This window comes from Phallusia mammillata, chromosome 2, assembly GCF_965637545.1.
Source record: "Phallusia mammillata chromosome 2, kaPhaMamm4.hap1.1, whole genome shotgun sequence".
Taxonomy (NCBI): domain Eukaryota; kingdom Metazoa; phylum Chordata; class Ascidiacea; order Phlebobranchia; family Ascidiidae; genus Phallusia; species Phallusia mammillata.
The window spans coordinates 6797137-6823648 of NC_137253.1; the positions used below are offsets into that span (position 1 = coordinate 6797137).

The following is a 26512-nucleotide window of genomic DNA, read 5'->3' on the forward strand; positions in this document are numbered from 1 at the left end:
CCCCTGATTTAAAGGGAGAAAACCTATGGAAAGTGACATCAACGTATATAAACCCGGAAAGTTTTGGTGTCCTATACTTCAAGTAGAGAATTCTAGTATTTTGTTCTTAGTATAATTTACAAGGGTTGATCTTTGACATGGATTTGAATCCTGGAACTTAATAATAAGAATGAGTTTGCGCTAATTATATTTTGTCTTTACCTGTTATTCTACCAAATAATACATGTCGTTCAATACGGTAGAACTACTAACACTGGAATTTTGCTTGCGCCCGGTTTAGTAAGTGGCGCAACGGAGCATAGGCGTTTATGGTGCTCACTCAGCCATTATTCTTACCATAAACCCAAATTGCTGAGTCAGCATCACAAACGCCTATGCTCCGTTGCGCCACCTACCAGCAATTCCAAGACCGGGTGCAAGCCAAAGTCCAGTGTTAGTAGCTCTACCGTTCAATACAGTTCAATGATTATTTATATTTGTTTGTGAGCTCTAACGTTTTTTTTGTATACCTTCTAGTCAAAAGTGAAATAAGTTACGTCAAAATAAGGTGTTTCTCAAATTAAAAGGCAAGGGTGGTTCTTAATTTTTTAAGTGTTACAGTGCATTAGCCAACCGTGTTGAATTGGGATAATTCATTACCAACTATATAGTCTTTAACCTAACATCATCAAGAATTAGGCAGTTGCGAAGAAGGATACATTATTTGTTTTTGTATTTTTTTAACTTGAACTCCTTAAATCAATAAAAGCGGTCATATTACATCGTACGCCAAGAGCAACGTTGGTTCTGTTTAATTACCAACAAGTGGTCTATAACAAAGTTTCATCGGCAAAATACCTTGTTTACTGTTAGTGCAAGCGGACACATGGATGTGGAACATGAGGAATTAGGAAGTGGCCACGCCCATAACTCTATTTCTTTGCCAATTTGTCAATACGCTTGGAAAAGGGGCGTGTCATAACTGCAATATTGATACGTAACTTGCGAAAACAGACCTCGAATCCGTATGTGGTAAAGAGAAACGGTCGACAACACACGGAGCCAAATTGAATAATAACTTAGATCCTTCACTGAAAAAACTAGCAAAACTTGTTTTTCCACCAAAGCTACAAAAAAAACTTCCCAATGTCCTTTCGTTGAAATTCATCAATCAATTATTTTTAAATGAAAAAAGTTCACATTCAAGTTACCACAACGCATAGCATATCTGCCTCCTATATTACAAACCAATTGAAAGAAAAAAACTGTAAGTTTGTTTGATAGCTATCCAAAACCAATAAAAAGTTGAAAACCAATAAAAAGTTCGTTTATTTGTTGGCTGAAGAAGTTACTTCATTGGTTGGTTGGAGACGGAAAAAGGTTGTTTTCCCAAAATTTCAGTACATTTGTTCTTTATTGCTTAACTATTAACGATCAAACTGTTGACCGTGATGATTAGAAAAGGTGAATGACAACTATCAAAAATGCAATTGTTCGCCCACAATCGTACTGCTTTTTGTCTTGTCTGTGATGTCATAAGCTGTCTTTGGATGATTATTATGTGCAATTTTTCAAAACTAGCTAAAATCAACTTTCGTTTTTATGAAATACACATTCCACCTTAAGGACCGCGAGCCCTCGAAATAATGGCAAAGGGACCGTTTTGACAAAATAATGAAAAAGTTTGGGAACCACTGGTTTAGACCAAAAACCAATTATGTCCATTAACGTATTGCTAAACTTTGGCACATATGCTCTGACACTAATCGAGCAAGGAAGAAACCATGGATGTGCATTCATGTTTGTTTCCTAATTGACAACATCCCCTGCAGGAAGCCAAACTAAGAGTTTCCATTGCAGCATCCACACACGACAAACCAGTATGTTTTGCAGCTGACTTAAATAAACGCATAATCAAGACACTCAAACTCCTGCGATTTTGTTTCAATTAGTTCAAATAAATAGCATTCTGTTCGCAAGGTTTGGCAAAAAGTTAGTTGTTTCAACCACACAATATACTTAGACATGACAGTTGGTTCCATCTGGGCAAAAATGTAATATGAAGTCATGAACTGTTGTCCGATTCAAAAATCTGAAAGTTCCTCAAATCTATAAGCTTGCACTTATCACCAAAGCCAGTAGCCCAATATTTAAAGATGTTGTTTCTTATGACAAAAATTAAAGATATGTTTTTCCTAAATTTAAGGTGACTTGATATTCTCTGTTAAAAATCAACATGGTAAAGTAAAACAGGGGCTTTATGTCATTGTACAATGACAATATGCTTCCTATAACACCAACACATATGGTCTAAAGTAGAATATTACTGAGGGACCATAATTCCAGAATTAAAATGTTATTCATTTGTCAACATCCTTATCAGTAGGGCGAAATCTAAGCGTTTCTATTGAGCAAATAAAGTATGGTATGAAACCATATGTTTAATGAGAAAGCTGTTGAAATGCTATATAAACCCGCGGGATTTGTTGACCCATTTATACCTCATAGTTTTTGAAATATTGGTGCAAACCTGTGCTTAAACAATGGATCGACGATATTTGCTTTTGACTTTTATGGTCGTTGGACTTTTGTGTATCACCCATGAAGCTGGAGCCTCTTTAGGCATAAGCGTAGGGTGGGGAATGCCAATCTTCGATGACAGGTAAAGCTGGCGATAATCAGTAGTATTTCTAAGTAATGCTAAAATATAAAAATATAGGGCTACTAAGTGATGAGTAAATTGCAGACAGTGTACGGTTTTTCGACCTGTATGGTCTCGGCATTGTATCTGGTGACATGACGTTAACCATACGGACTAGCAATGTTGTAACCAGATTACGGCTCAGTTTGTTGAGAGTAACAGCGTAAAAAAATCATTTAAATTGTCGCACCCGGTTACACCAGCATATGAGTCCAACGTTTGTCACCAGCTGCACCGAGAAGACCTTGAAGGTCAAAACAGTGTGCACTGTCCAAAGCTAACATAGTTCAAGTAATCGCTGAATTTCTTACGACTAAAATTGTCCCCTAACATAAATTATCTCTTTCGTTTTTTTACTTTTTAAACATATATATTTATTTTATGCTTTTAACTATTAAATGACCTAAGGATTGAGTTGGAAGAACTTGAAGAAGTTTTAAACGATCTTGGATGGAAACATTTTGAAGACCTCGGATGGAAGCATTAGCGTGACTTTGGATTGCACATTTGACTTCGGCCAATGTACAGTGATTAAAAATAAAACTATGACTTGCTTCAATAACGAAGTATATTTTGCAAGGAACATACGCATTGTAACGTGTTTCTTGTTTTTTTTTAGGCTCAACGATGGTCAGATAACAAAACTAAAACAACATTACTCAAGAAATAAAACTGTTAATAAAAACATGCAATGTGTTCCCAGCGTATTTCAATTTGCTAGCAATATCAAGTTAGGAAGCTTTATTAGACAGACTCATCAATAGGTACACAAACCGTGTTGTTACCACTAGCACATATGCTTTCACACTAAACTTCCAACATTGTTTAGAACCAAAAATCAATTATGTCCATAAACATATTGCTAAATTTTGGCACATATGCTTTAACACTAAACGAACGAGGAAGAAACCATGGATGTGCATTCATGTTTGTTTCCTAACTGACAACATCTCCTGTAGAAAGCCAAACCAAGTGTTTCCATCGCAGCATTCACACACGACAAACCAGTATGTTTTGCAGGTGACTTAAAGAAACGCCTAATTAAGACACTCAAACTCCTACGATTTTGTTAAATTTGTTCTAAAATAGCATTAAAAATATTGACGTTTCTCTCGTCTACTAGCTTAAACTTGCCAGAAGGCCAATGTTTAAATGTGCAGTTTCTTTGACAAAATCGAAGATATTTTTCTTCTCAAATTTTAAATGGCTTGATATTCTCAAAATATAAAGAAGATTCAAAACGGTTATGTATAGCAGGGGCTTTTGGTCACTTGCACAAAGGCAATGTGCTTTTTACCTAACACATACACTCCAAAGTAGAATGTTACTGAAGAGCCAAACTTCTGAATTAAAATGTTATTCATCAACATCTTTGTCAGTTGGGCGACTTTGCTTCCGAGTTTAATGACCGTTGGACTTTGTGTACTCCTGAAGCTGAAGCCTTATAAGCGTAAGTCTAGGGTGGAAGAATCGGCGGAGTGAAGCTGGCAACAATCAGTAGTATTTTGCATAAACCTTGAATATAAAAATATAGGGCTGCTATAAGTGATAAGTAAGCTGATGACAGTGCACATCTGGTGGCATGACATTGACTAGTCGTATGGTAACCAGATTATAGCACAGTTGGCTGGGAGTAATAGGCTAAAAAGCTAACCAAAAGGATTTGAATGCCCTAACCCGGTTACATCAGCATATAAGGGCAACGTTTTTTTCTAAACTTATCCTAGGATTGAGTTGGAAGAACTTTAAGACATATTAAATGATCTTGATTTAAAACATGATCAGGACTTATAGCATGGAAACATTAATAAAATCAGGATAGCACAATTCGACAGGTAGACGTCGTCCAATAGATAATGTTTACCATTAAAATTATAACAGGCTTAATTGGAATATACATATTGGAAAGATGATACGCATTGTAACGTGTTTCTTGTTTTTTTTTTGTTTTTTTTATTTCAGGCTTAACAATGACCCGTACCCACCAAACCACTGTACCGAAGAAACAAGACCTTCAATAAAAACTTGTAATGTGTTTTCAGCTAATTTTAAAATCACAGCAATACCAAGTTAGGAAGTTATATCAGACAGAAGCATGATTTGCGCACAAACCGTATATACTCTCCCACTAAAGATGTTACAAAGGGATCACACACGCAAGTTTAACTTAACGTTTCTTTTATGTTTCCTAGGACAAAGTTAAAGATAATCAAAAAATATGTTACTGCAAATTCGTCTATTCTTAATTACTTTAAAGTTAACTTTTCATGTGGTACGCTTAACGATTAAAACGCCTGTTTCCCCAATCCTAAGATGGCTTGATATTATCTTCATAGGTTGTGTAAAACCAGTGCTTTAAGTCGCTTGCAAACGTCAACATGCTTCCTCTAACACTGGCGCATATGCCTTACACCAGAATGTTAATGAGGAACCAGAATTCCATTACTACAATGTTACTTAATTGTCAACATCCTTGCAATTAACGTGTGATAAACCCTATGTTTGGTGGAAGAAGTGTTGGACGGATATAAAAACCGGCAGGTTTTGACGAGACATTTATACCCCTTACTTTGAGAATTGGTTGTAAATCTGTACTAAAAATGGATCGACGACTTAGTCTTGTGGCTTTGATGGCAGTTGGATTTGTGTGTCTCATTCAAGAAGCTGAAGGCCAAAATGATCCAAGGTACGATTTGGAAGAGCTTGAAGACGTATTAAGCGATCTTGGATGGAAACATGATGAGGACCTCGGATGGAAACATGATGAGGACCTCGGATGGAAACATGATGAGGACCTCGGATGGAAACATGATGAGGACCTCGGATGGAAACATGATGAAGACCTCGGATGGAAACATGATAAGGATCTCGGATGGAAACATGATATGGACCTAGGATGGAAACATTAGCGAGACTTTGTATGTCACAATCGACTTCGGCCAATGTGCAGTGTTAAACAATGAAACTATAACTTACATCAGTAACGAAGCATAGTTTTCAAAGCTTTGTAACATGTTTCTTGTTTTTTTAGGCATAACGATGGTCAGAAAACAAAAGTAAATCAACATTACTCAAGAAATAAAACTGATAATAAAAACATGCAATGTGTTCGCAGCGTATTTCATTTTCCCAGCAATTTTAAGTTAGGAAGCTTTATTAGATATCTAACACTAGCACATATGATCTCACACTATAAGCAGGGATTAGCAACCTTTTTAGCGACGCGTACCAATTTACTTGTTATTTCCATGTGGCAATGACTTCGCGTGCCAACATTTTTTCTGAGTAGTAGTAGTTTGTGCCAGAGGATGTAAATTATAAGGAGAGAGCAGAGCGTTTAGTGCATGTAGAATGGATTTTAAGAGAATGGCAAGATAGGAAACTAAAAACAAGCAGCGTAACATGTTAAATTAGTACTTCACTAAAAACACGCAGAACGTTTGGCGTGCCAACAAAAATCACTTCGCGTGTCAACCTTGGCACGCGTGCCAGGGGTTGCTGACCCCTACACTAAAGGGTGCAAAAAAGTAACCACCAGTTTGGGTAGTAAGGAGAAAATTCGAGATTTTGTGACTGATTCTGGTTTGGAATAATCATTTTTAGGCCACTTAAATAACATTGTTCAAACTAGTGCTAAAACCAGCACTTAAATTTATCCTTTTCCAATCTTTCCCTTCTATGAGATATGCACGTGACAGAATATCATTAAACCTTATGTTTTAAAGCAGGGGCCACCAAATTTTGTTCACTGGGGGCCAGGTTAGTTTAATAATGATTCGCGCAGTACTACTAATGAAATTGTTGGAGTGTATTTTCGAGAAGGAACTCGTGTCCTTTATTCAATATGTAACTAACGCTATTTGTAACAGGTTTTTTTATTTATGTTTTAAAAGCATTGCCAATGTTCAAAAATGATCATTGTTAAACCGATACATGGTTCTCAATACAAGAAAAATAGACGACAAAACCGATGAATTACATTTTTTTTAATTAATTACGTTATTTTACATTTTGTATCCTAAGCCAGTTATGTAACGAGTTTTTGTTGTTTTATGTTATAGAAGCAAGGATGGATCAAAGACCCGAAAAATACATCATTACCCAGACATAGAATTCATCAATAAAAACGAAGTGTAAACTACGTGTATTTTGTTTTACATCCTTTCAAAAGCAACCATTAAAAATTAGATTTTTCAGTCATTGTTAGGTCAATGTCAAAGTGACTTTGACATTGTTAGGAATGTGGCAAGTTTCAAATGGTGCTTCAAAAAGCGAAATATACGGACTCATGTTGTTGGATATGGACCCGAACTCGGTCATAACCCGAAACGATACATATTTACAAAAACAAAACCCATATTCGAACCAAAATATGTTGAAGTTGCGACGCGAAAGATGTCTCGTGTAAAGTCAGGCCCGAATCAAACCAATTTTCTCAAACTAAAACCCAAACTCGAAAACCAACGCCCAGTCCAACTTACAACTGTGTTACAGATAGTTTCTGCAAATTAGGTCATAAAAAGCATTTCGCGGTTGTCACATTTTGTAGGATGAAATGTTTGAAAATTGCATAACTTGGAGTAACGTTGTCCCGCATACTGAGTGACGTTTCTGTGTCGGATGTATAGGTGGCTCTACAAGTTATATTCAATGCTCAGCAGACATGCAGAAGTTGTAACCAAGCACAAATACGTTTACAAACTTTTTACCACACCATACTAGAAAATCTTGTTCAGCCAAACATAGAATAAATACAAACTTCCCACTGTCTGCTCGTGAGTTCTTCAACTGGTATGGGTTATTTTATAAGAGTGCGTTTTTGTTGTGTTAATCGCGAGATTGCATTTGCTATAGTCGAGATACGTTTTATTAAGTATCTGCATAATTATTGGACTTACAGCAGATAACAAGACAAAAGGTTTGGCGCTTGGTGAATGGAAATTTTGTCGAACTAACAACCGTCAGATAAATAATTTAAGACGAGATGCTGATATTTTCTGGTCCGAAGCAAGTTTCAAATCTTCGGCGGCAACACGACCTACATAAGGCAGTTTTGTACAGATTCATGTTAGTTCTTTTTTTATAAAAAGCAATCTCACAAATCACATAGTTTTTAAATAACTTTTGTGTTGTTGACTGCAAAGTGTTCCAAAGAAACCGTCAGTTTGGTAATGTGCCACAAGCTTGAAAAGACAACACAATACTAAAAGAATGTTAGTGGGAAATACAGTGCTAGATTTCATGTGGATAGGAAAGTTACAACTGACAATTTGTTGTCACGCCCCTATTCAATAAACTTCCATTTCCATCCTCTTTCCAGTTTCATAGCGCATACTTGTTTCCCTATAGTTTGTGTTAAGACAATTTCCTGTGATACAAACATTGGCAAAAGGGCAAACAACCAAATTGCCCATATGGATAGGGATTGGGGAGTTCGTTACAGCAGTTGAGAATAAGTTTGCTAAAGTAACTGCCACTTAACTTATATGCAATGTGGATATTACGACATGATTTTACACGGAAGTTTAGACGAGAGCTTATAAGTTTATTACTTACAGGAAGCTGTTATAACTTCGAATATTACGTTTTAATCGAGGTTCACTATAGTTTACTTTAATGAATATGGGTAAAAAAGCTGCAACTTATTGCAAGCATGCCAGAGCTAAACTTGACACGAAAATGAATAAAAATATCACAGCCTAACAAATCTAATAAAACATTGGAAAAGGATCCACCTACATGTGCAACCTAATTTTACTACAATATCCGCTTTGAAACAGCTCATTTTTTTAATAAATTAAACTTAAGCGTATATGTATTTTGAACAGTTTTTCTTGGCTAAAACCTACTTTGAACATGGATAGCAAACTGTTGCTTATGTGCTTTCTCGTGATTATGATCGTGAGTTTAGCAGAGGACGTGAATGGTGGATGGATTTTTGGACGGAGAAGAAGAAGGCGATGTCAGTATACATTTTAACATTACACTTATATCGAAATGTATGCTGTGCCTACAATCAGATTTGTTGTACTAATAATCAGTCGATCCTCTGTCAAATTAACTAATGGCCGATGGGTTGTGTATTTTACACTACAAAAGAAGTGTAAACAACTACACCGCATGGTCACCGTGTTGCGATAAAACCTGTTTTGCATAGCAAAAGCTTGTATTTTACGCATCTAAATAATTTTTCATATGTTTTCAGACTACCATCACCACCCTTGGTATTATCATCATCACCACCACCACCATCATCACTACCATTACTACTGGGGGGATGAAAATGAAAAAATAGCTTCACTGGCGATGGACGACGTCGCTGATAACTAAAATCATAGAAAATCACATTTGTTTCGACTAAAAGCGAATAAAAACCCGAAACATTTAAGTCCAGCCAGTGTTTAGTAACTTGGGGCAACTGTGTGTCAATTGAGTTTAATGCTTACAGTCAAGAATCATATATGATGGAGGTAGTCGTTTTAGCAGATTGTACTCAGTTTCAACCACATTCAGTGGGCGGTACATCGAAATTCTAAAAAAATCTAATCAAGTTTTTTTTTAAACACAGTCCGTAAGGCAGACAATAGAACAGGGGTGCACAACCTTTTCGCTAAGACGGCCGCATCCGCAGAACTTTATTTCACCAACGGCCGCCAATTACCTGTTTGTTTTTGTTTTAAAATTATGTGAAAATAGGTCTTGTCCCACATACATAAACCAGCTAATGGCGTCCAAAAAGCCCAGATAATTTGAAACTTGATTCACAAATTGAGCAAAACAGTCGTGACGACCAGAATAGGCTATTTATGACTTCATAATCTATATTGTGACGCAAGAGGTGACTGTTTATTTGCATTATTTGCACACAATAGGCGTATATAAAGTGTGATGCACAGGGTTACTAGGCTGGTAATATTCTTTACATTCTTAAAAAATCTATTTAAAGCAGTTTGAAAGTCAAAATATTTAGCAAACGAGTTTTTTGACGTCACGGCCGCCAGTGCATATATTTTAATAAACATGTTCACGGCCGCACAAAATCGTCTATTCGGCCGCACGTTGTGCACCCCTGCAAAAGAACTATAAACTTTGCATGTATTAAAATACAAACAATGTCAAAGATTTTCACGCGAAAAAGACAACAAAATGAGCTTGTCAAGTTTAAATTACATAAATTTACATCGAACTGGAGCAGAGTTGTAAACGGACGTGAAATTGGAGTCAAAACCCGGCCCGAAACCCGATTTGTTTTTGAGAAGCCGGTTTGGCGCGAAAGTTTCATTGACAGATTATATTGAAGAAACCTAAACCTGAACCTAGCCCGACTTACAACCCTGTATTTGTATTGGAGAATGAAAAAAATCTCTGCTGTCGTGGAAAACAGTTCTCCACCGTAGCGGATTATCATTTGTAAACAAATTCACGTGTTTGCATTTCTTGTTTTCACTCACGTTTGCCAATTCAACATAATTTCATCAGGTTGAAATGTAATCAGTAACGATGGTAGAAATAGAAGATTTGAAACAACGAACCGATATTTTGCTGAAGTTTTTTAATTTGTACATACGTTTTTCTGATTCTTATGTTATTGTGAGTTCAAAGTTATTGATCATTGTAATAAATCCTTACGCCGAACTGATGATAATTACTGTATATCTACAGGAATTCTTCACCTCGAATCACTGGGATAAAATTCCGAAATCATGGAAAGAAGTTTTAAAAGACTTGACCACACCGCAAATTTCAGAATTCCTTCTCTCAAATACAAAAACGTATGCACATTTTTTTTTGTTTAGATGCAAACTATAGACTGTTTTTCCACTAAGAAAATATATTATCCACGAATACCCAAAGGATTTTGGTGAATTATTTAGTGCAATTGCAACAATTTCCCTTCACCAAATACAGTAAACTTTTGAGTCAAAATAAAGTTTCTAAAGGGGTGTAGCAATAGCAGTGAAGTTCATTTAATTGATAAACCCAAAGAAAAAAGTTTTTTTTTGCAATCTAAAAAACATTACAATAATGGAATTTGATATTTTAAGATATTATATTGTAATTGCAAACATCAAATGGTGTTAGCTTTTATATTGTACATGGAGAATTTGCATAAGTGTTTAACCAACTTTCATGCTTTTTTCTAGCTACCCTACTGTATGGCCACTTTCTCTTCTGGCTTTTAAACAATGCTCATTATATCTTCCTATACCAAGAACATGCCACACAAGTCCAGTCAGTAAGTTATTACATGGCATGTATAATGCTTTAGCTATGCCATGTCCATATTTTTTTCAGATGATGCCACTGGGACAGATGAAATGTTGCTGAAGCTTTCATGCCAAGAAAAGATGTTGAAACACATATTTAGAAAACATGTCAAGCCCAAAAAGCAACATGAAATATATCTTCTATCCAAGGTTTGTGTAACAACAAATGGGACAAATGTTTATCATGAAAATACACTTTTTTAGACAGTTGCTGAACTGTTGGAGTCAAGCAAGTGTTCGGACATTATAGTAAGTGTTAGTCATGCAACAAATTAATTCTACAAAACAGACAAGATAATATCACAGGATTTTGGATCTGGACAAGGCCACTTAGCACGAAGTCTTACCTTGGGATATAATTGTCCAGTTATAACCTTGGAACAAAACAAAAAATTTATAAAAAAGGCTGAGGAGTTTGATGATGATGCTTGCAAAACCTTACATAAAGCAAACAGGTAAGATGCGTTTTTTTAAGTTATTTAGTTTTTGTGTTGCTCACTAATGTTAATGTATGTTGTAATGTATGGAAAACTGTGTTTCTCCTGTTTAGACAAGCAGATGTAGTAGGACAGGTAACTGCCAGGCATGTGCAGTACAATGTGTCCACAGATGTTGCTGCTGATATATTCATTGACACAATAGACAAAAAAGTTCAATCCCATGTAGGTAAGTTTAAACCATGCGAATACATTTTTACCCTTTTCACTTCAGAAACATACTAAATATCTTTTTTCAGAGCCTACATACTTACTAACAGGTTTACATGCCTGTGGAGATTTAAGTGCAACTATGATCCGCTTGTACAAAGAAAGTCCAAGAATTGCCGCTTTAGTGTCAGTTGCATGTTGTTACATGAAACTTTCAACAGAACCTGAATCCACTTACATAGGTTATCCGATGAGTTTATATGTTAAAGGTTTGGATAACCATAAAATCCCATACAAGTCAAGGGAGTCAGCTTGTCATGCTTTGGAAGACTACAGGTGTAGATTAAAAGGTAAAATAATAGACAGTGTTCATAGGACGGCTATTTTGGGACATTGTATTTCATAATTTTTAGGAGCTGGTCCTCAGCTACGCATGCACTGCTACCGAGCTGCTTTAGGAACAATTTTGCGCAAGCTTCATCCAGATATGGTACGACTGCCTGTCCAAACCATTAAAAAAGCGTTCAACTTATCATTTGTAGAGTAAGTCAATACATTACCTGAAACTTTGTAAACAAATACCTTTAAATGCAAAAATAAAGAGTGCAAGGTTACTTCTTTTTTACCAAGTTTGACATGATATTCTTACCTACCTAGGAAAAGAACCCTCACAATGTACCTCATTTCTGCTCTGCATACTGCATCACAATTTCTTACCTGATACAACTCACTTAACTTATGATACAACTTAGGTATGTGGCACTTGCCTTTAAAAAGCTGAAGCTCTCTGCTCCTAATGAAGTTGATGTCCAGGAAGCAGAATCACTTCTATCTCAGTGGGTTCATGTTGTCATATATTTCTGTCTATGTCTAATGGTTGCTCCAACTGTGGAATCAATTATCTTGCTCGACAGGATGATATTCCTCAAGGAACATGGTAAACTGTTTTGTGTTTTACCTGAAAATGTAACAGTAAGGTTAATTTGTACTTTTGCCAACATTAATCCAGAAAATGTAGCATTTAATCGAACTACAATAGTATCATAAAGAATTGGACAAAATAGAGCAACTGTGTTCCATAATATCAATTGTGATTCCACATTTGATTCCAAATGACCATTTGCAACTTGTTTAACATTCAACCAATCCACAGGACTGAACTGTGAAATCAAATCTCTGTTCGAACCGAAGCTCTCTCCACGCTGTTTCGCCATAATTGCAAGCAAAGATTCTCAATGAAAACAACATTTCCTACAAGTGAATAACCACTAGCTAAATGCATTTATTTGATTTGCTGCCTTTGGAACAATTGGGTCAGGTGTCACTGTGGACTTATTTGCAATATTTGAGGCAGTAAGAATGGTTTCCATGCATCCCATTAGTTTGTTCATGTCCCTTTGCAATCTAGCCTCCCTTCTAATAATGTCTCGCAAACGTTGAAACATGTTTTGGACCACAAGCGTTGCTTCATCCAAAGTGTCGGAATAGATATCTGTGAAGCAAATGTATTGAGTAAAATCCTAAGAATATCAAATTATATGATGCAAGCCATGTAGAGTTGGGGAAATTTCCATATGTACACAAGTTTAAAATTTTCAGCACTGAGTAATATATAATAGTCTAGAAAAATAACATTTTGCAATGGTTTTGTTGAGGCTGACCACCATTGAGCAGCATTTTTTATAATTTATAGAAGCCAAGTATCTAGCAAAATGAATTTATCAATGTTCTGCTGTCAATACACATAGTCAAGCTGCCTCTGTTTTAATCCTATTTAATAACAAAATCTAACTCATTATAATGAAGAAAAAGGTAACCAATCGGTTAGTGCAGGGGTTGGCAACCCATGACAATGACATGTATGACAACCAAGGTGGTTTTTAATGGCACGCCAACCGATTTGAGTGTTTATATTGAAGTAACAATTGAACCTGTTACATTGGCATGCGAGGTCATTAACAAAACATTGGCACACAAGGTCATTAACACATGGAAACTAGAAAAGTGGCTTTCTGATATACTTCCATTTTATATATTCTATACAATATTTACCCATTTACAACACTATACACAATTTTATCTACATACATGATTGTTTTTGCAAGCAAACACGGATGGGTTCCCATCGCGTGTTTATGCGGATTTACGGTAAACCTATGTGGCAGTTATTTTTAGATTCTTTTGGACAATTTTTTTACAAAGCCTAAACTTAACTTAAAAAGTTCTTTTCCGTATTCTTTTAGCATCATTATTGTAATATAATTACAAAAAATCGGTGAAAAAAGAACGGGGAAAATACATTCAATTTAATCTCTTGCTTTGACCTTGATATTGTGGTTCAAGTTCAGTTTTTAAACACAAATTTTTTCTAGAAAGCCTTAACTGTTGTATTAGACCAGCGGTTCCCAACCTGTGGTACGCGAGTAGATTTCGTTTTTTTCACAAAAACCTGGATTCACAACTTTATGTTTTGTTTATCTGGTTTTGTTTACAAAAAAACGTTACCTCAGCATATTCTTATTGTTACGTAACTACTCCTGTTGTGTCGTATCATTACGATCTTCAAGTCAATTGTCAACAAGAAGCACAGTTGCTTTGAAAAACCGTACAACGCTGTGGTACAGTGGGCGTTAATCATGTCAAGCAGCGAAAATGCAAGAAATAAAAATCTCATCAAATTTAGGTATTGTGCTTTAGTGTTAGTTTAGTAGGCCAATATTATTATTCTCCATAAAATATGATTCGATCAAATTAGTTGTTCTGCAAGAAGTGGTACGCGTGGCAGTACAGAGCGTCCAAGTGGTACGAGGTCGTAAAAAGGTTGGGAACCCCTATATTAGACACTATATAAAAAAGTCGTTTGCTACAAAGGTATACATAACAACTTGTTTTTCACTTAACTTTGTTTTGCAAAAACGACCGTTTAATGACCTTTTGACACTGTTTTTTAATAGCATGCAGTCCTTGGTGTTCAACAATACCGTTCGGCCTAATTCTTACATGACTTAAGTACTGATTCTTGAATTGATTTGTCAAAAATAAAGAAGATACGTTATGACGAAAAATTTGTAACGGTGATGTAATGCCTACAAGTTGACCTTTAGTGACCCGTGGTTGTGAGACGGCCAAGCTGACAACGAGAATTTAAAGACCATTTATCGTGGCGTTCGAAAAAGTTAAGTTTATTAAATTTCATATTTATGTTGATCAACGATGTTTTGCCTGACATAAACGAAACCGAAGTACGTTTATCGAGTTCGAATTAAGTCTTAGGTGTAAAACCTGCGCCAAAACTGAAAATGCGCGTGACAACTCAATCAAACGACACAGCATTGCTGCACAAAAAACAGCTGATTTCTAATCACCCAAACGACTGTCTCGTAAAACGTCTGTCCAGACGTCAAGCTGAGCACTCCCGCTCTGCCGCATTAATCGTAAACCAGTGAATTCCTCCCTTGGGACTTATATCTGACTGATAGCGTACACATATTATGGGTTGTAAAGGTAACTGGCAAAATTTTAAATACTAAACGAATACCCTGCTTAAACAATTGTTAACTTTTTCAAATATTTCTGCACCATAGGGCATGTATTTCTGCCTTAAAACTAAAACCGATTATTTCGGGGATTAAAGGGTAAAAAATGGGTGAATCCGAAAAAAAGATACAAATTCTTTAAAAAACTTTACATTGCACCAAACAACAAAGCATGAAACTCCAAGATGCTGTACTTTAGTCAGTACAGCCATTTCAAAAAATTTACGTTTTGGGGTCCTGTGGGTGAACCGCTGGGTCAATCGGGGTTAAACTTTAGGAGGATCAAATTTGGATTATTAACTAACATCTCTGTAAATTTGAATAAATTTGGAGCACTCTTTCTTGACCAAACGCGTCTCACAAGCCAGAGTTAGACAGAAAAAAGAAAAAATACGGACAAAAACAATATGTGTCCCCTTCAGGGAAGCGGACCCATAATAACAAGTAACTGGACATGCGTCGCTTAAAAGGTTGCCGACCCCTGGGTTAGTGTAACCATCTCATGTGTGCAAGATTTATTTCATACTGAGCAAGAAACAAATAATGTTGCCCCAACCCAGTGAAATCTGATAGGTTCAACAAGATTAACTTCACAGACGTCCTAGAGATAAAAAGAAAAACAGACTTAAATGACCCAATGCAATCATCTCAATAGTGGACCTACTCTGAGCACATTGTATGCAGAAGTTTTCTCCCCTAAACAGAATACAAATAAAACAATGTATTTACCTATAACCATTTCAGCAACATCAAGCAGAATTGGGGCAAAACTAATCTTAGTAATGTATCTGCAAAAATAAAAAATAACATTGGCTCAATTTTAAATAAAAAACCAAAGTGTTTAATAAACATAACATTGTTTTCTAACCTGCAGAGAAATTTCATCAAAACCAAGAGTTTCTTTTCATCTCGTCCAGCCAAAGCTGCTCGTATCGTGTCACGTCGAATTAATTCCTGCATAACAGCCACTGTAACTTCAGGCGTGTTACTGTACACCCTGGCCTGAAAGCAGATGGAAAAACATGTAGAGGATAATGTCTATTTTTATTAGGGATGTACCAAAACTGCAAATGTTCTGTTTGATCGAGCACGCTCGGTGCATTGTGCTGTCACAAACATTCCCTATTCCACACTAGTTTTGTAGCTTTCCGAGGTCACCAGCGGTGTACTAAGCTGTTCAGGCCCCACAAGTACATGTTTTCCACAATGTAACGCATTTAAAACAACAGTCATTTTTGTTCTTGGATACCCTCTCGAACACTACTTTTGTATCTTAGTAGGGCATGAATATGAAAATTTAATGCTCGGGTCAGTTTGTGCAACTACTTGGATGAGCTCCGCGAAGCTGGGTACCGACTACTCTGGTGCGTTCAGCTTCAGCTGCTTCACAAGTGCGCCCCAAGAGGTTTTGAAGTGCGAATATCTGTTATTTTAAAATTCGAACAGGTGTTTTAGGATTTCATGTGAGCATGCATGACAACATACAAAAGCTCTGGTGTTTGCCACAAAAAACAATCAGCCACCATAATGTAGTTGCAATTTAACTTTCTTTTGACAACTTTTGTTATGTTGATCAGCAAAGTGGGTCATGCAATGAAAATTGAGTTTATTAATGTGCCGCATGTTTGAAAAGTTTGAGAACCACTGCTTTAAAGAGACTTAATGATTTTTACTAACCACTAAGGCAGCATCAAGTGCTTTGCTGTGTTCAAACTTGCGAAAGTAATGATCATATTTTTCCAGTTGTTCCTTATGTTTGTGCATCACTACAATATCTGTTGGATTTGGTACAAATTTCTGTCCTAAAACACAAATCAAAAACACATTATTTGATACAAAGTAAACTGTAGTTTATGATAGTGAAGGGATGACTACCCGGTACTTGGTATTGATGGTATTGAACGATTTCAGTGGTATACTATAGATACTTATATACGGGATATAAATATTTTGTCTCAGTTTTCGATACCAAAGGCCGGTTTACACCATAGGAATACGGGGAAGTTTTATTTGCTTCTGACAGCACAAAATCGAGAAAAATTTACGTTACAGATATTTTTTCGATATTGTTAGGAGATTACATTTTCTGCATGTGTGTGTGCGCCTTTACTATGGCCATGCAAGATAAATTAGCAAGTGATATACAATTAAGTACAACACTATACTCAAGTACTCGGTACTCGCTTCAAAACCTGGTATCGTCACATCACTAGTTTATTAACAGTCTGGCTTTCTGCTTGTTTAAGTTTAAAATAATGTCACTAAAAGTATTTGTACTCAACCAAAGCACCATAAAATGTACACATCAATTATTTTGGATTAGTTTCCCCACCTTGCATAAACACAGATCTTTGTCGTCTTTTCTTTCTTGACAATTCATTTTCATCAGCAAGTAAGTCATCTGTTTTACAAGCTTGTTTGCGATGCCTGATTGATAACATTTTGTCCGCCATACCAACAACTAAGGTTTTGTCTTCATTCTGAAAAGTTTTGACAAAGTTGAGTAGATTTCTGCATCCTCTAATCAAACTTTGCAATCTACTAATATAACAAAAAGTTGACATTTAAAGCTTTTGGGGTCTGGGTAAGGGTTTGTAATTAAAATAACACTACAATTAAATCTCAGATACCCTTTGGGGCTTGGCATTCTAATATGTGTTATGGGTGGTACTAAACACCATATGGTATCGCATGTAAACTTTTGTTAATATATTAGGCCCAAACGGGTATCTGAGATTGAATTATAAAGTCATTTGTATTACTAACCCTAATCTCCCCATTAGTTTTGTTAGTAGATTGTGCATTTTAGAGAGGCCCGTTTTCCAGCAAACCACTAAAAAATATGTCCAATAGATTTACTTACAGAAATAGCCACGCTTAGAATTGGTCCTGGATAATCTATGTTGTGCACAACTTGGTAATTTGCAACATCATAAACCTTGACATGTCTGTAAGCAAAAAAAAAGTTTATATATTTTGTTTTAATTTCCAACAGTTTATAATTGATATGCTCATGCAGTAAAATCTTTTTTTTTTAGTTTTTAGCATAGAAAAATATATACAGTAAAAAAATTGTGTTAAAAACTTAAAATAATAAAAAGACAAACCTGTCAAGTCCTCCAGAAAGAAGCCTTGTGTAGTCATGGTTAAATGTCATACAAGTAACAGTTTTATGGTGATGGCTAACAGTTGCCAATAACTTTCCCCCAGATAGAACATCCCACACTTTTATTGAGCTACCACCTGTAAAAAGTCAAAATAAACTGTTTCCAAATGGGACATTTTTTAATCTAACTGTGTTCTACGTTCAGGTATCAAACATTGTTATGAACAACACAAACAAATATTTAGACCATATAGGGATTACAATCTCCACAAAATAAAATTGACAAAGAAAGTTTGTTCACCAGAAAGTTTCCACACAAGCATATTTCAAGTTTGTGAAGTCAATACATAACAACTATTCGTTGAAAGAAGGAATTAATATGAAGTAACACAAAAGAAAGGCATTTTGTGTTTACCTGCACTGAGAAGAACACTTCCTGATGGAAACATCAAAACACTTTCCACAGGGCATCCATGGTTGACTGAAAGCGAGCACTCATCGGACCGTGTATCAAACATTTTTACAGTGTGGTCATATGAGCCTAGGAAAAAAAAACATTTTTAAATTATATACTACTTTTAAAAACATATTTACAAAGAATTTGAAACTGACCTGTTACTATAAGATTTTCACAAGTCTTTGAAGTACATCCACTCCGAATATAGTCCTGCAAATGGGAAAACACATTAGATAAAAAAAGTATGTTTACAAATATTTGGTGATCAAAAATGGAACCATGGCTTACATTGTGTCCTTCAAACTGGTGTAGAGTTTGTTCTGTAGCAACATCCCATACTCGAACAGTTTTGTCATCAGAAGCAGAGAAGATGTGTTTCATATCGTTGCAAAATTTTGTCACATGGACTGGTCTAATATATGAATAAAAAAAAAACATTTAAATATAGTTCTGTGTTTTGAAGACTGCATCTCTAAAATATAGTGGGCACTTGTTTTTTAGGGGTAAATATTACAGTACAGTATCAAATCCTTACTAAGTTTATGACAACACTGAGACACATGTATTGGACTTTGTACATATAAAAAAACGCAAATGAAAACCCTCTAGATTTATCTCTAATTTACAACTAACCACAATCTGTTTCACCTTGTATGTCCTTTGAATATTCTTAGTGGAACCCTCCCTTCAACATCAAATAGTCTTACTTGGGTATCTTCATTTCCAGCAACAAGAAGTTTTCCGTCGGATCGAAAACTTGCCCCATATGCAACATTGTGAAAACGCGAAAAAGTTTTTGCTACCTCATTACTATTGGGGTCATACAGTTCTACCTGTTTTAAAAACAAGTTAGGTTTCAGTGATTGGATGGGTACCCGGTACTCGAACGATTTCAGTGGTATCGATACCTGTACTCGGTATCGAAATATTTTGTCTCAGTTTTCGATACCAATGTGCGAATACCGACCGGTTCACACCATAAGAATACAGGCAACTTTATGCCAATATTTGCTTCGGACAGCACAAAAAGAAAAAGTTCTGCTGTATATTTTGTCCCTGTCGTATGGAGATTACCTTTTTCGCATGTGTGTGTGCACGCCTGTACCCTGGCGATTGCAGATAAATTAGCCAGTGATATACAACTAAGTACAACACTGTACTTAAGTAATTGGTAATCGTAGGTATATACATGTGGTACTCATACTCGCTTCAAAACCTGGTATCGTCCCATCACTATTAGGTTTACAAATTGTCCAATTTGTTATCAAGTAATTTTGCAGTTTTTTAAATAGGCCAGCGAAACCATGTACTTACCCTTGTGGAAGATGTTACTGCAAAGTAATGTGGCTCTGCAGGTTGAAAAGCAACATCTGTCACTGCTCCAAATTCTTTTATTGTGATTGGAAACTAGATATATGAAAAATACATTCTATTTATTATATAATCTTGAAACAATACAGGAAAACACGTTTAATTACTGAAAAGGTATTAAACTAATCCAATAAAAATTGTTAGTTAAAAAATGCAAATACATAAGCCGCAACGGCACAAAAATACCTGAAGTCCTTTCCAATATTGCACATCGTCCAACGATTTTCTGGTTGTTGGCAAAGTCGGCAAAGGATCTACGGTTTTAAATCTCGATGACATGTTTACATTAACAAATATACGAGAAACAAATAACCGCAAATTACAAACAACAGCCAATTTTCCTCAAGAAAAGCGACTGTTTACTTCTGTTGCAAAAGCGACGCAACCTTCACATGAAGCATGTGTTTGTGGTGCAAAGATCAGATGAGAGAACGGTGATAGGGAATTTTGATTTCGTTAACAATCGGTCCACACAAAAATGATTGCATGTGATGTTTGATCAAATCTCATCAGGTATTGGTAGAGTATTTTATGTGGTCAGGAAAATATAGAACAAACTGCTCCTTGACGTAATTAATCACCACTCACCAGCTTCATCTTAAAAAAATATCGGCACCAACAAAAGAGTATTATCCGAAATTGACAAGTTTGAAAACAAAAAGTGTTGTTACTTCGGTCCAATATTGGCATAAAATTCATTAAAAATTAAATTCACATCAGCTGCATCAAATCTAGCAACCTCCAACAAGTCATACAAATTGTATTTGTTTGAAAAAAAAATTTGTGTTTGTTTAATAATATTACCAACAAGTATTTAATGCTCTTGAATCTTCAATCAAAACGTAATTGCCAGAGACTCCGGCATTCAAACAGTTCCCAAAGACCCAAACAAGCCCTGTAAAAGTGCAGCAGTAGCCACGGAAACAAAGCAAGCACAAAATATAAGATGATCGGTTGGTCAACAATCAGTTTGATATAGATTCCGTTCGCCTCATCTTAGATAAACTATCTGCACAATCCGGTTTTTTTCAAATCGAAAACAGTTTAAAGATGCCTATCGTAATCAAGGATTTCCGATGGCATGAAACGAAAGACAAAGTAACAATCGTTGTTCCATTAAAGGGTGTTAAAAGTTCAAAAGTTGACATTTTTGCCACGGAAGAATACATAAAGGTAATTGTTATTCGCTTGAAAACACTTCAACAAAATATTTTTGCTTTCAAACCAACCATAATAAATAAAAAGACTAGTTTCTGTAGTCTAGCAACAAAAGTCTAATAATGCTGTTTGAGTAGAGTTAAATCACATGTATGGAACACACAAGACAAGACATAAGCAGTTGTGGGATTCAAATTTTTGTCAGCTGGTTCTATCACAAAAGTCATATTTTTCAGCTGATTCTGTTACAAATAGTAGCAGTAACCAGTAATACTAACCTGTTCGCTGATCTCATAAAATTTCGTGAGACGGTTCTAAAGCACCAGTGCGAACCGGCTGAATCCCACCCTTGGACATAAGTAGTAATCATAATCTATTTTGCTGTAAGTAATAATATTTTTTAACTTAGGTAAGTTACCCACCATTTCTGTTTGAGTGTGTCCTATATGCTGGTGTGGATGATGATAAAAGTGTGGCCACAATAAGAGATGGCTGTGTGACATTTTCTCTGCCAAAGCAAGAACCGGAAATATGGACTCAATTACAATCTTCACAAGCAGGTATAGATCATTGTTTGTTTGTTTCCATTTAATCATGCTGCCTGAATTCACCTGGAATGCATAAAATGGTCAACCCAGATATGGTTTAGTAAATTTAAGCAATATGGCTCTGATTTTAATACCTATTAACACAGACTAAACTACAGTTTTTTTAACAACTAAGTTTGCATAAGGACATTGGGAGTTTATCTTTTATGTTCTTTCAATTTTTCAGCAAGTTCAATAGAACATTTAAATGCTCTGTTACGTTTTGAATATATTACTTGAGTTAGCAATGGTGTCATTTTTTCATGTTGTGGTTATTTCATGAATAAACTTTAACTCATAACGAAACAGTATTTGTTTGTGTCAATTTTAGGAGACAAAGCATTTGTTCTGAAAAAGAAACAAGAAGCGATTGAAAATGCACAAAAGAAAAATGAAAAGGCTCAAAAAGAAAGAGCATCGATAAAAGATGAAAACAAAAAATTTTCCATGAGAGAAATGATGAAGGTTTGTTACATCATTGACATAATGTTATTATGTTATATTTATATTTTAAGTCGCTTGTTTATTTGAAAACAGTAATTTGATGAAGTATAAGAGGGATGGCCTGTATGACTTTCCCAGTCTTTAGAAACATGCCATTAGGTCATCTGTACCCCAGTAAACATATATGTTGACAAAATAAGATGCTTGTTTGAAATCAGATTAAATGAAGCTCTTTCTCTAACATGAATGACACATACTGTTTCATGACATTATGTTGTTGAACCATTGTGTTTTAACAAGTGTTCGTCCTGAAATTTACATATTTTGGTTTTGCTCATTTAGACGCCGTAAAACAATGCCAATACTTACTTTTGGCGCTAACCACAAATCACTTGCGTTTTTCATGAATATTATCTTGAATGGTTTTCTCACAATTATTGCTTCAAGCAAAAAAAGGGATAACAAATGACAACACACATGTCAGATTTCACACCACTCTGGTAAAAAGTGTCATGTGATAATGTGTTTTACATAACTTGCTCTAGGTTGAAGAAGAAGATAAAAGTCGTATCGAGCAAACCAAAGAAAGTGAAAGACTTCGAACAGTTGAAGAGTTAAACAAGTGGAAAGATGTCAAACGAATGGAGGCAGAGCAGGAAAAACTACAAATTATTCAAGAAAGATGGAGAACTGAAAACAGTGGGTGTACCATAACAGAACTCGACGATGAAGAAGAGATTAAAACTGTTTCCAACAAAATTGAACTGCAGAACAAAGAAATATTTAAAGAAAACACAATGAAGCAGATACAAGGTAGTTTAAACTTACACCAAAGGACTGTGGTCCTACATACCATACTGATAAGCATGGTGACATAATAACCTGCTTTTGGCTTAATGTAATTTAGTTTTATTTACCACAACAAACAACTTTGCATTGAGGAAAATAGTATATACATGACCCATTTAGATCTACACCTCTTGCTGTCTGCTAATAACCTAAATATAAAAATGTCAAAATAGTTTCTTGAGCAGGAAAAAGTCTGGATTTGGGCAGTACAGTACAATTTCTTTTTATTTTGCAGTTGAAAGTACTCCAACTGTAACAAAACCACAAAAACCCAAAGAAGATGATCCACGAAAGCCTTCTGGACCAAGACAAACTGGAAAAATAGCAATAAATTTCACACCAAGAGTTTTTCCAACTCCTCAAAGGGAATCTAAGAAGGCAGAGGAAGATGAGGTAAACTAAATTGGAGGACTTAAATCCACTTTAGTTTGTTTTAAGAACATCAACCCATAGGAGGTATTTCTGGCATACTTTTACTGCTTTTGTTGCCGTCACTTTCATCTACCCCAGGGTTTAGCAAACGCTTGACATGCAAGGAAATTATTAATTGTTTGCCAAACGGTTTACAACTATGTGTTGTGTTAAGTTTGATACAAACAAAAATATGATGTAGTCAGTGTTTTGGTTCGTATATTTGTGCAGCACTAAATAAGGGAAAATACATGTAAATTAACTTGCTTTCTGAATACTATTAAAAAAAACTCTGATGTGTTGCCATTTTAAAATGACAAGGTTGACAAAACCTTCAAAAAAACGTGTAAATCCAGGGTGCGAAGAATTTTAGTGGCCAGTCAAACCTACACTGTACTTGTACATCGCTTAGTATGATATTGGCTTTTCTTATTATGAAATCTATTTTAGTGTACATTTCTAACATTGGTATTCACTGCCAATGAAACACATGCAAACAATTCAAAATTTATTTAGTGGCTTCAAAAGCAAGCTGCAGCAAGGAAACGAGCGGACATTGATGATCCCGATTTAGCTGAACATGAGAAAGATCCAGTTTGGTTGAAAGACAAAGCGGGGTAAGCATTTGCTTTAGGATGTGCACTGATTTAAGTGTGCTAAAAGTTTCAGCTTTTTCTTTCAAAGAGGTTATAAGCAAGATATCATATCGTGTTTTTGTCTGTAGGTCACTGTTTGCTGCAGGTAACTATGCAGCAGCTGTGAATGCTTACAACTTGGCCATCAGAATTCAACCGAAGATGCCAATGTATCCTTTGGTTTCATCAGTTTGTTGATTTGTTTGACATCAGTGAGAAAGATAAATATACAATTGTATAATTTTTGATGCTAACAATTTAGATCATATCTATACCAGTGGTTCTCAACCTTAAACTGATCCCAAACCGCTAATTGACTTTTTATTGGTGTGCGCCACCTATACCATGTATAAATGGGTGACCAAGAGTTCTTCTTGAATGCACCAGCAAATTTATGAAACCAGCAATGTTAGTAATTCCTAAAAAAACGTCCAAGACGCAGGTTCTGCACAATCTGGGCTGATCAGTTGGGTCAGTTGAGCTTGATGTGACTTGAATTAAGTTTAGCAGAAAGCTACTCGCGTACCCCCCAAAAGCCCTGGCGGCCCACTAATGGTATGCACATCACAGGTTGAGAAACACGGATCTATCTAGATTCTAGAATATCTAGAATGACTTTCAGACTTAAAATAGTTTTTTTTGCAGTGTACATTTTAACACTGAAATCATAAATTTACTGGGAAGTTGTTTCTTTGGAATTTTTGTTTTGAAAAGTATGAGCTTATAACATGAATTTTTCTTAACAAACTATCATCAGACTTTATGTTAATCGGGCTGCTTGCCAATTAAAATTGCGCAATCTGTACAAATGTGTGGAAGACAGCTCAACTGCGTTGGACCTTATGACTCCAGCTGTGGATGGAAATGCAAAAGGGAGGTTAAAGGCTCATCTGCGAAGAGCGGCTGCCTTTTCTGAACTGGAGTTGTATGTGGAAGGTGACTATAGTTTTGGGGGTAAAAGTAGTACACCTGAATTGTCAGGGTAGGTCCCGAAGATAATTGTTTACAGCAGGGCTTACTCCACTGTGCATTTTTACACCACAGGTAAACATAATTTGTAGGTTTAGTTTTTAGCTTCCTCAATTGTTGCTATTTTCGGCGACTTTGATTCTCCAAAATTTTATTAAAAAATAGCAACAAAATGTGGAAGGGCACTTGGCCTTTGACCTGATGGCTAACAACCATAATCTACAATACAAACATGGTACAAGACGCATTTAACATGCTATGCGTAACAACTGTCCTGACACCAAAATTTATCAACAAAGAGTGAAACTGTAAAAGTCTCTTTGTTGGTTTGCAGCTTTACAGGATTACGAAGCAGCTATTAAGATTGATCCGAAAAATGAGAATCTACGTTTGGATGCCGACAAACTCAGACAAGTTATACAAAGCAGTGACGGTTGAGCAAAAAATTTTGGGTGTTGCAAAAAACACTTGACTTTCGCTAGTACATGCAATTTAACAAAAGCACTGTATGATGTGTATTTTGTCGAAAGGTTGTTTACTGTGACTGGTTTGTGTGATTCGTTCGTTTTACTCGTTTTGTAAGAAAAATATATACAATGTATATTGTGTGCTGTATTTACTCGATCGTAAGCGGTATATTATGAGGTGTTTAAAATATAATGGAGACCGCCCTCGTTCTTCTGCAATTTGCAATGTTAGGTACTACCAGTGGTGGGATTCAGCCGGTTCGCACCGGTTCTTTTGAACCGTCTCACGAAATTTTAGATCAGCGAACCGGTTAGCATTACTGGTTACTGTCAGTGGATTTTTGGATCTTATCTGATACACCGATTTTTGAGATGTGTTTTATATGACTTGTGTGATAGAACCGGCTGACAAAAAATTTGAACCCCACCACTGGGTGCTACTATTTAATATCACTTTATGTTGCTACAAAAATGAAAGCCGCACAAACGGGATACGCGGCTTACAGTTTAATAAATGTGGTGCTTGTGGGTTGTCGAGAGATTTCCGGTTTTATCCGCAATTTTTATTGCAAGGTTGAAAATTAACGTTATTATTACCAGCACTATCCAAATTACGCAAAAAAACAACAACTCCATTCTGCATTGGGTTTGAACCCAATACGAACGTTTACCATAAAATCATATTTATGACCCCTAACATTAGAAACATGAACAACAAGAGCGCCATCTATCGCCTTCGCAAGGCGTACTTTCTTTTTTTGTGTAGCAAACTTGCAAGTTGCAATGGTTTGGCGAAAACATTTCATGTCAAATTTTATGTCGTTTACCGCCTTCGGCATGTTTTGACTTGCAAGAAAATATTAATGCAAATATGAGCAACGAATAGAAAGCAGGTGTAGTTAAGGCTATCAGGAGAGGCGAGAGGGAG

The 26512-nt window shown here is 35.8% G+C and overlaps 3 protein-coding genes and 2 long non-coding RNA genes across 5 annotated transcripts; 4 read left to right on the forward strand and 1 right to left on the reverse strand.

The window, feature by feature from the left end:
- The first annotated feature begins 2503 nt into the window (after positions 1 to 2503).
- Positions 2504 to 3366, forward strand: LOC145215578 (uncharacterized). Its single transcript, XR_013857325.1, has 3 exons — positions 2504 to 2641; positions 3089 to 3202; positions 3300 to 3366. It is a non-coding gene; the product is annotated as an uncharacterized LOC145215578 (long non-coding RNA).
- Positions 3367 to 8513: 5147 nt separating this feature from the next.
- On the forward strand, positions 8514 to 9020 carry LOC145212117 (uncharacterized). Its single transcript, XR_013856651.1, has 2 exons — positions 8514 to 8642; positions 8886 to 9020. It is a non-coding gene; the product is annotated as an uncharacterized LOC145212117 (long non-coding RNA).
- A 1070-nt stretch (positions 9021 to 10090) lies between these two features.
- On the forward strand, positions 10091 to 12988 carry LOC145215270 (methyltransferase-like protein 25B). The gene is made up of 11 exons (XM_080083962.1): positions 10091 to 10270; positions 10343 to 10452; positions 10825 to 10916; positions 10976 to 11097; positions 11152 to 11196; positions 11254 to 11402; positions 11498 to 11613; positions 11684 to 11944; positions 12008 to 12137; positions 12347 to 12531; positions 12748 to 12988. The coding sequence occupies exons 1-11, from the start codon at positions 10181 to 10183 to the stop codon at positions 12831 to 12833; spliced, it is 1386 nt and encodes a 461-aa protein (XP_079940088.1). The 5' UTR covers positions 10091 to 10180; the 3' UTR covers positions 12834 to 12988.
- On the reverse strand, positions 12599 to 20744 carry LOC145215262 (U3 small nucleolar RNA-associated protein 15 homolog). Its single transcript, XM_080083948.1, has 13 exons — positions 20251 to 20744; positions 20008 to 20100; positions 19342 to 19526; positions 18982 to 19105; positions 18849 to 18903; positions 18652 to 18777; positions 18238 to 18373; positions 17994 to 18078; positions 17463 to 17610; positions 16808 to 16932; positions 15999 to 16132; positions 15860 to 15918; positions 12599 to 13086 (listed from the first exon to the last, which is right to left on the reverse strand). The coding sequence occupies exons 1-13, from the start codon at positions 20341 to 20343 to the stop codon at positions 12863 to 12865; spliced, it is 1587 nt and encodes a 528-aa protein (XP_079940074.1). The 5' UTR covers positions 20344 to 20744; the 3' UTR covers positions 12599 to 12862.
- Positions 20745 to 20853: 109 nt separating this feature from the next.
- On the forward strand, positions 20854 to 25723 carry LOC145215272 (dynein axonemal assembly factor 4-like). The gene is made up of 9 exons (XM_080083965.1): positions 20854 to 21237; positions 21632 to 21782; positions 22141 to 22274; positions 22799 to 23066; positions 23338 to 23495; positions 24030 to 24130; positions 24238 to 24318; positions 24906 to 25084; positions 25452 to 25723. The coding sequence occupies exons 1-9, from the start codon at positions 21115 to 21117 to the stop codon at positions 25553 to 25555; spliced, it is 1299 nt and encodes a 432-aa protein (XP_079940091.1). The 5' UTR covers positions 20854 to 21114; the 3' UTR covers positions 25556 to 25723.
- The last annotated feature ends 789 nt before the right edge of the window (positions 25724 to 26512 follow it).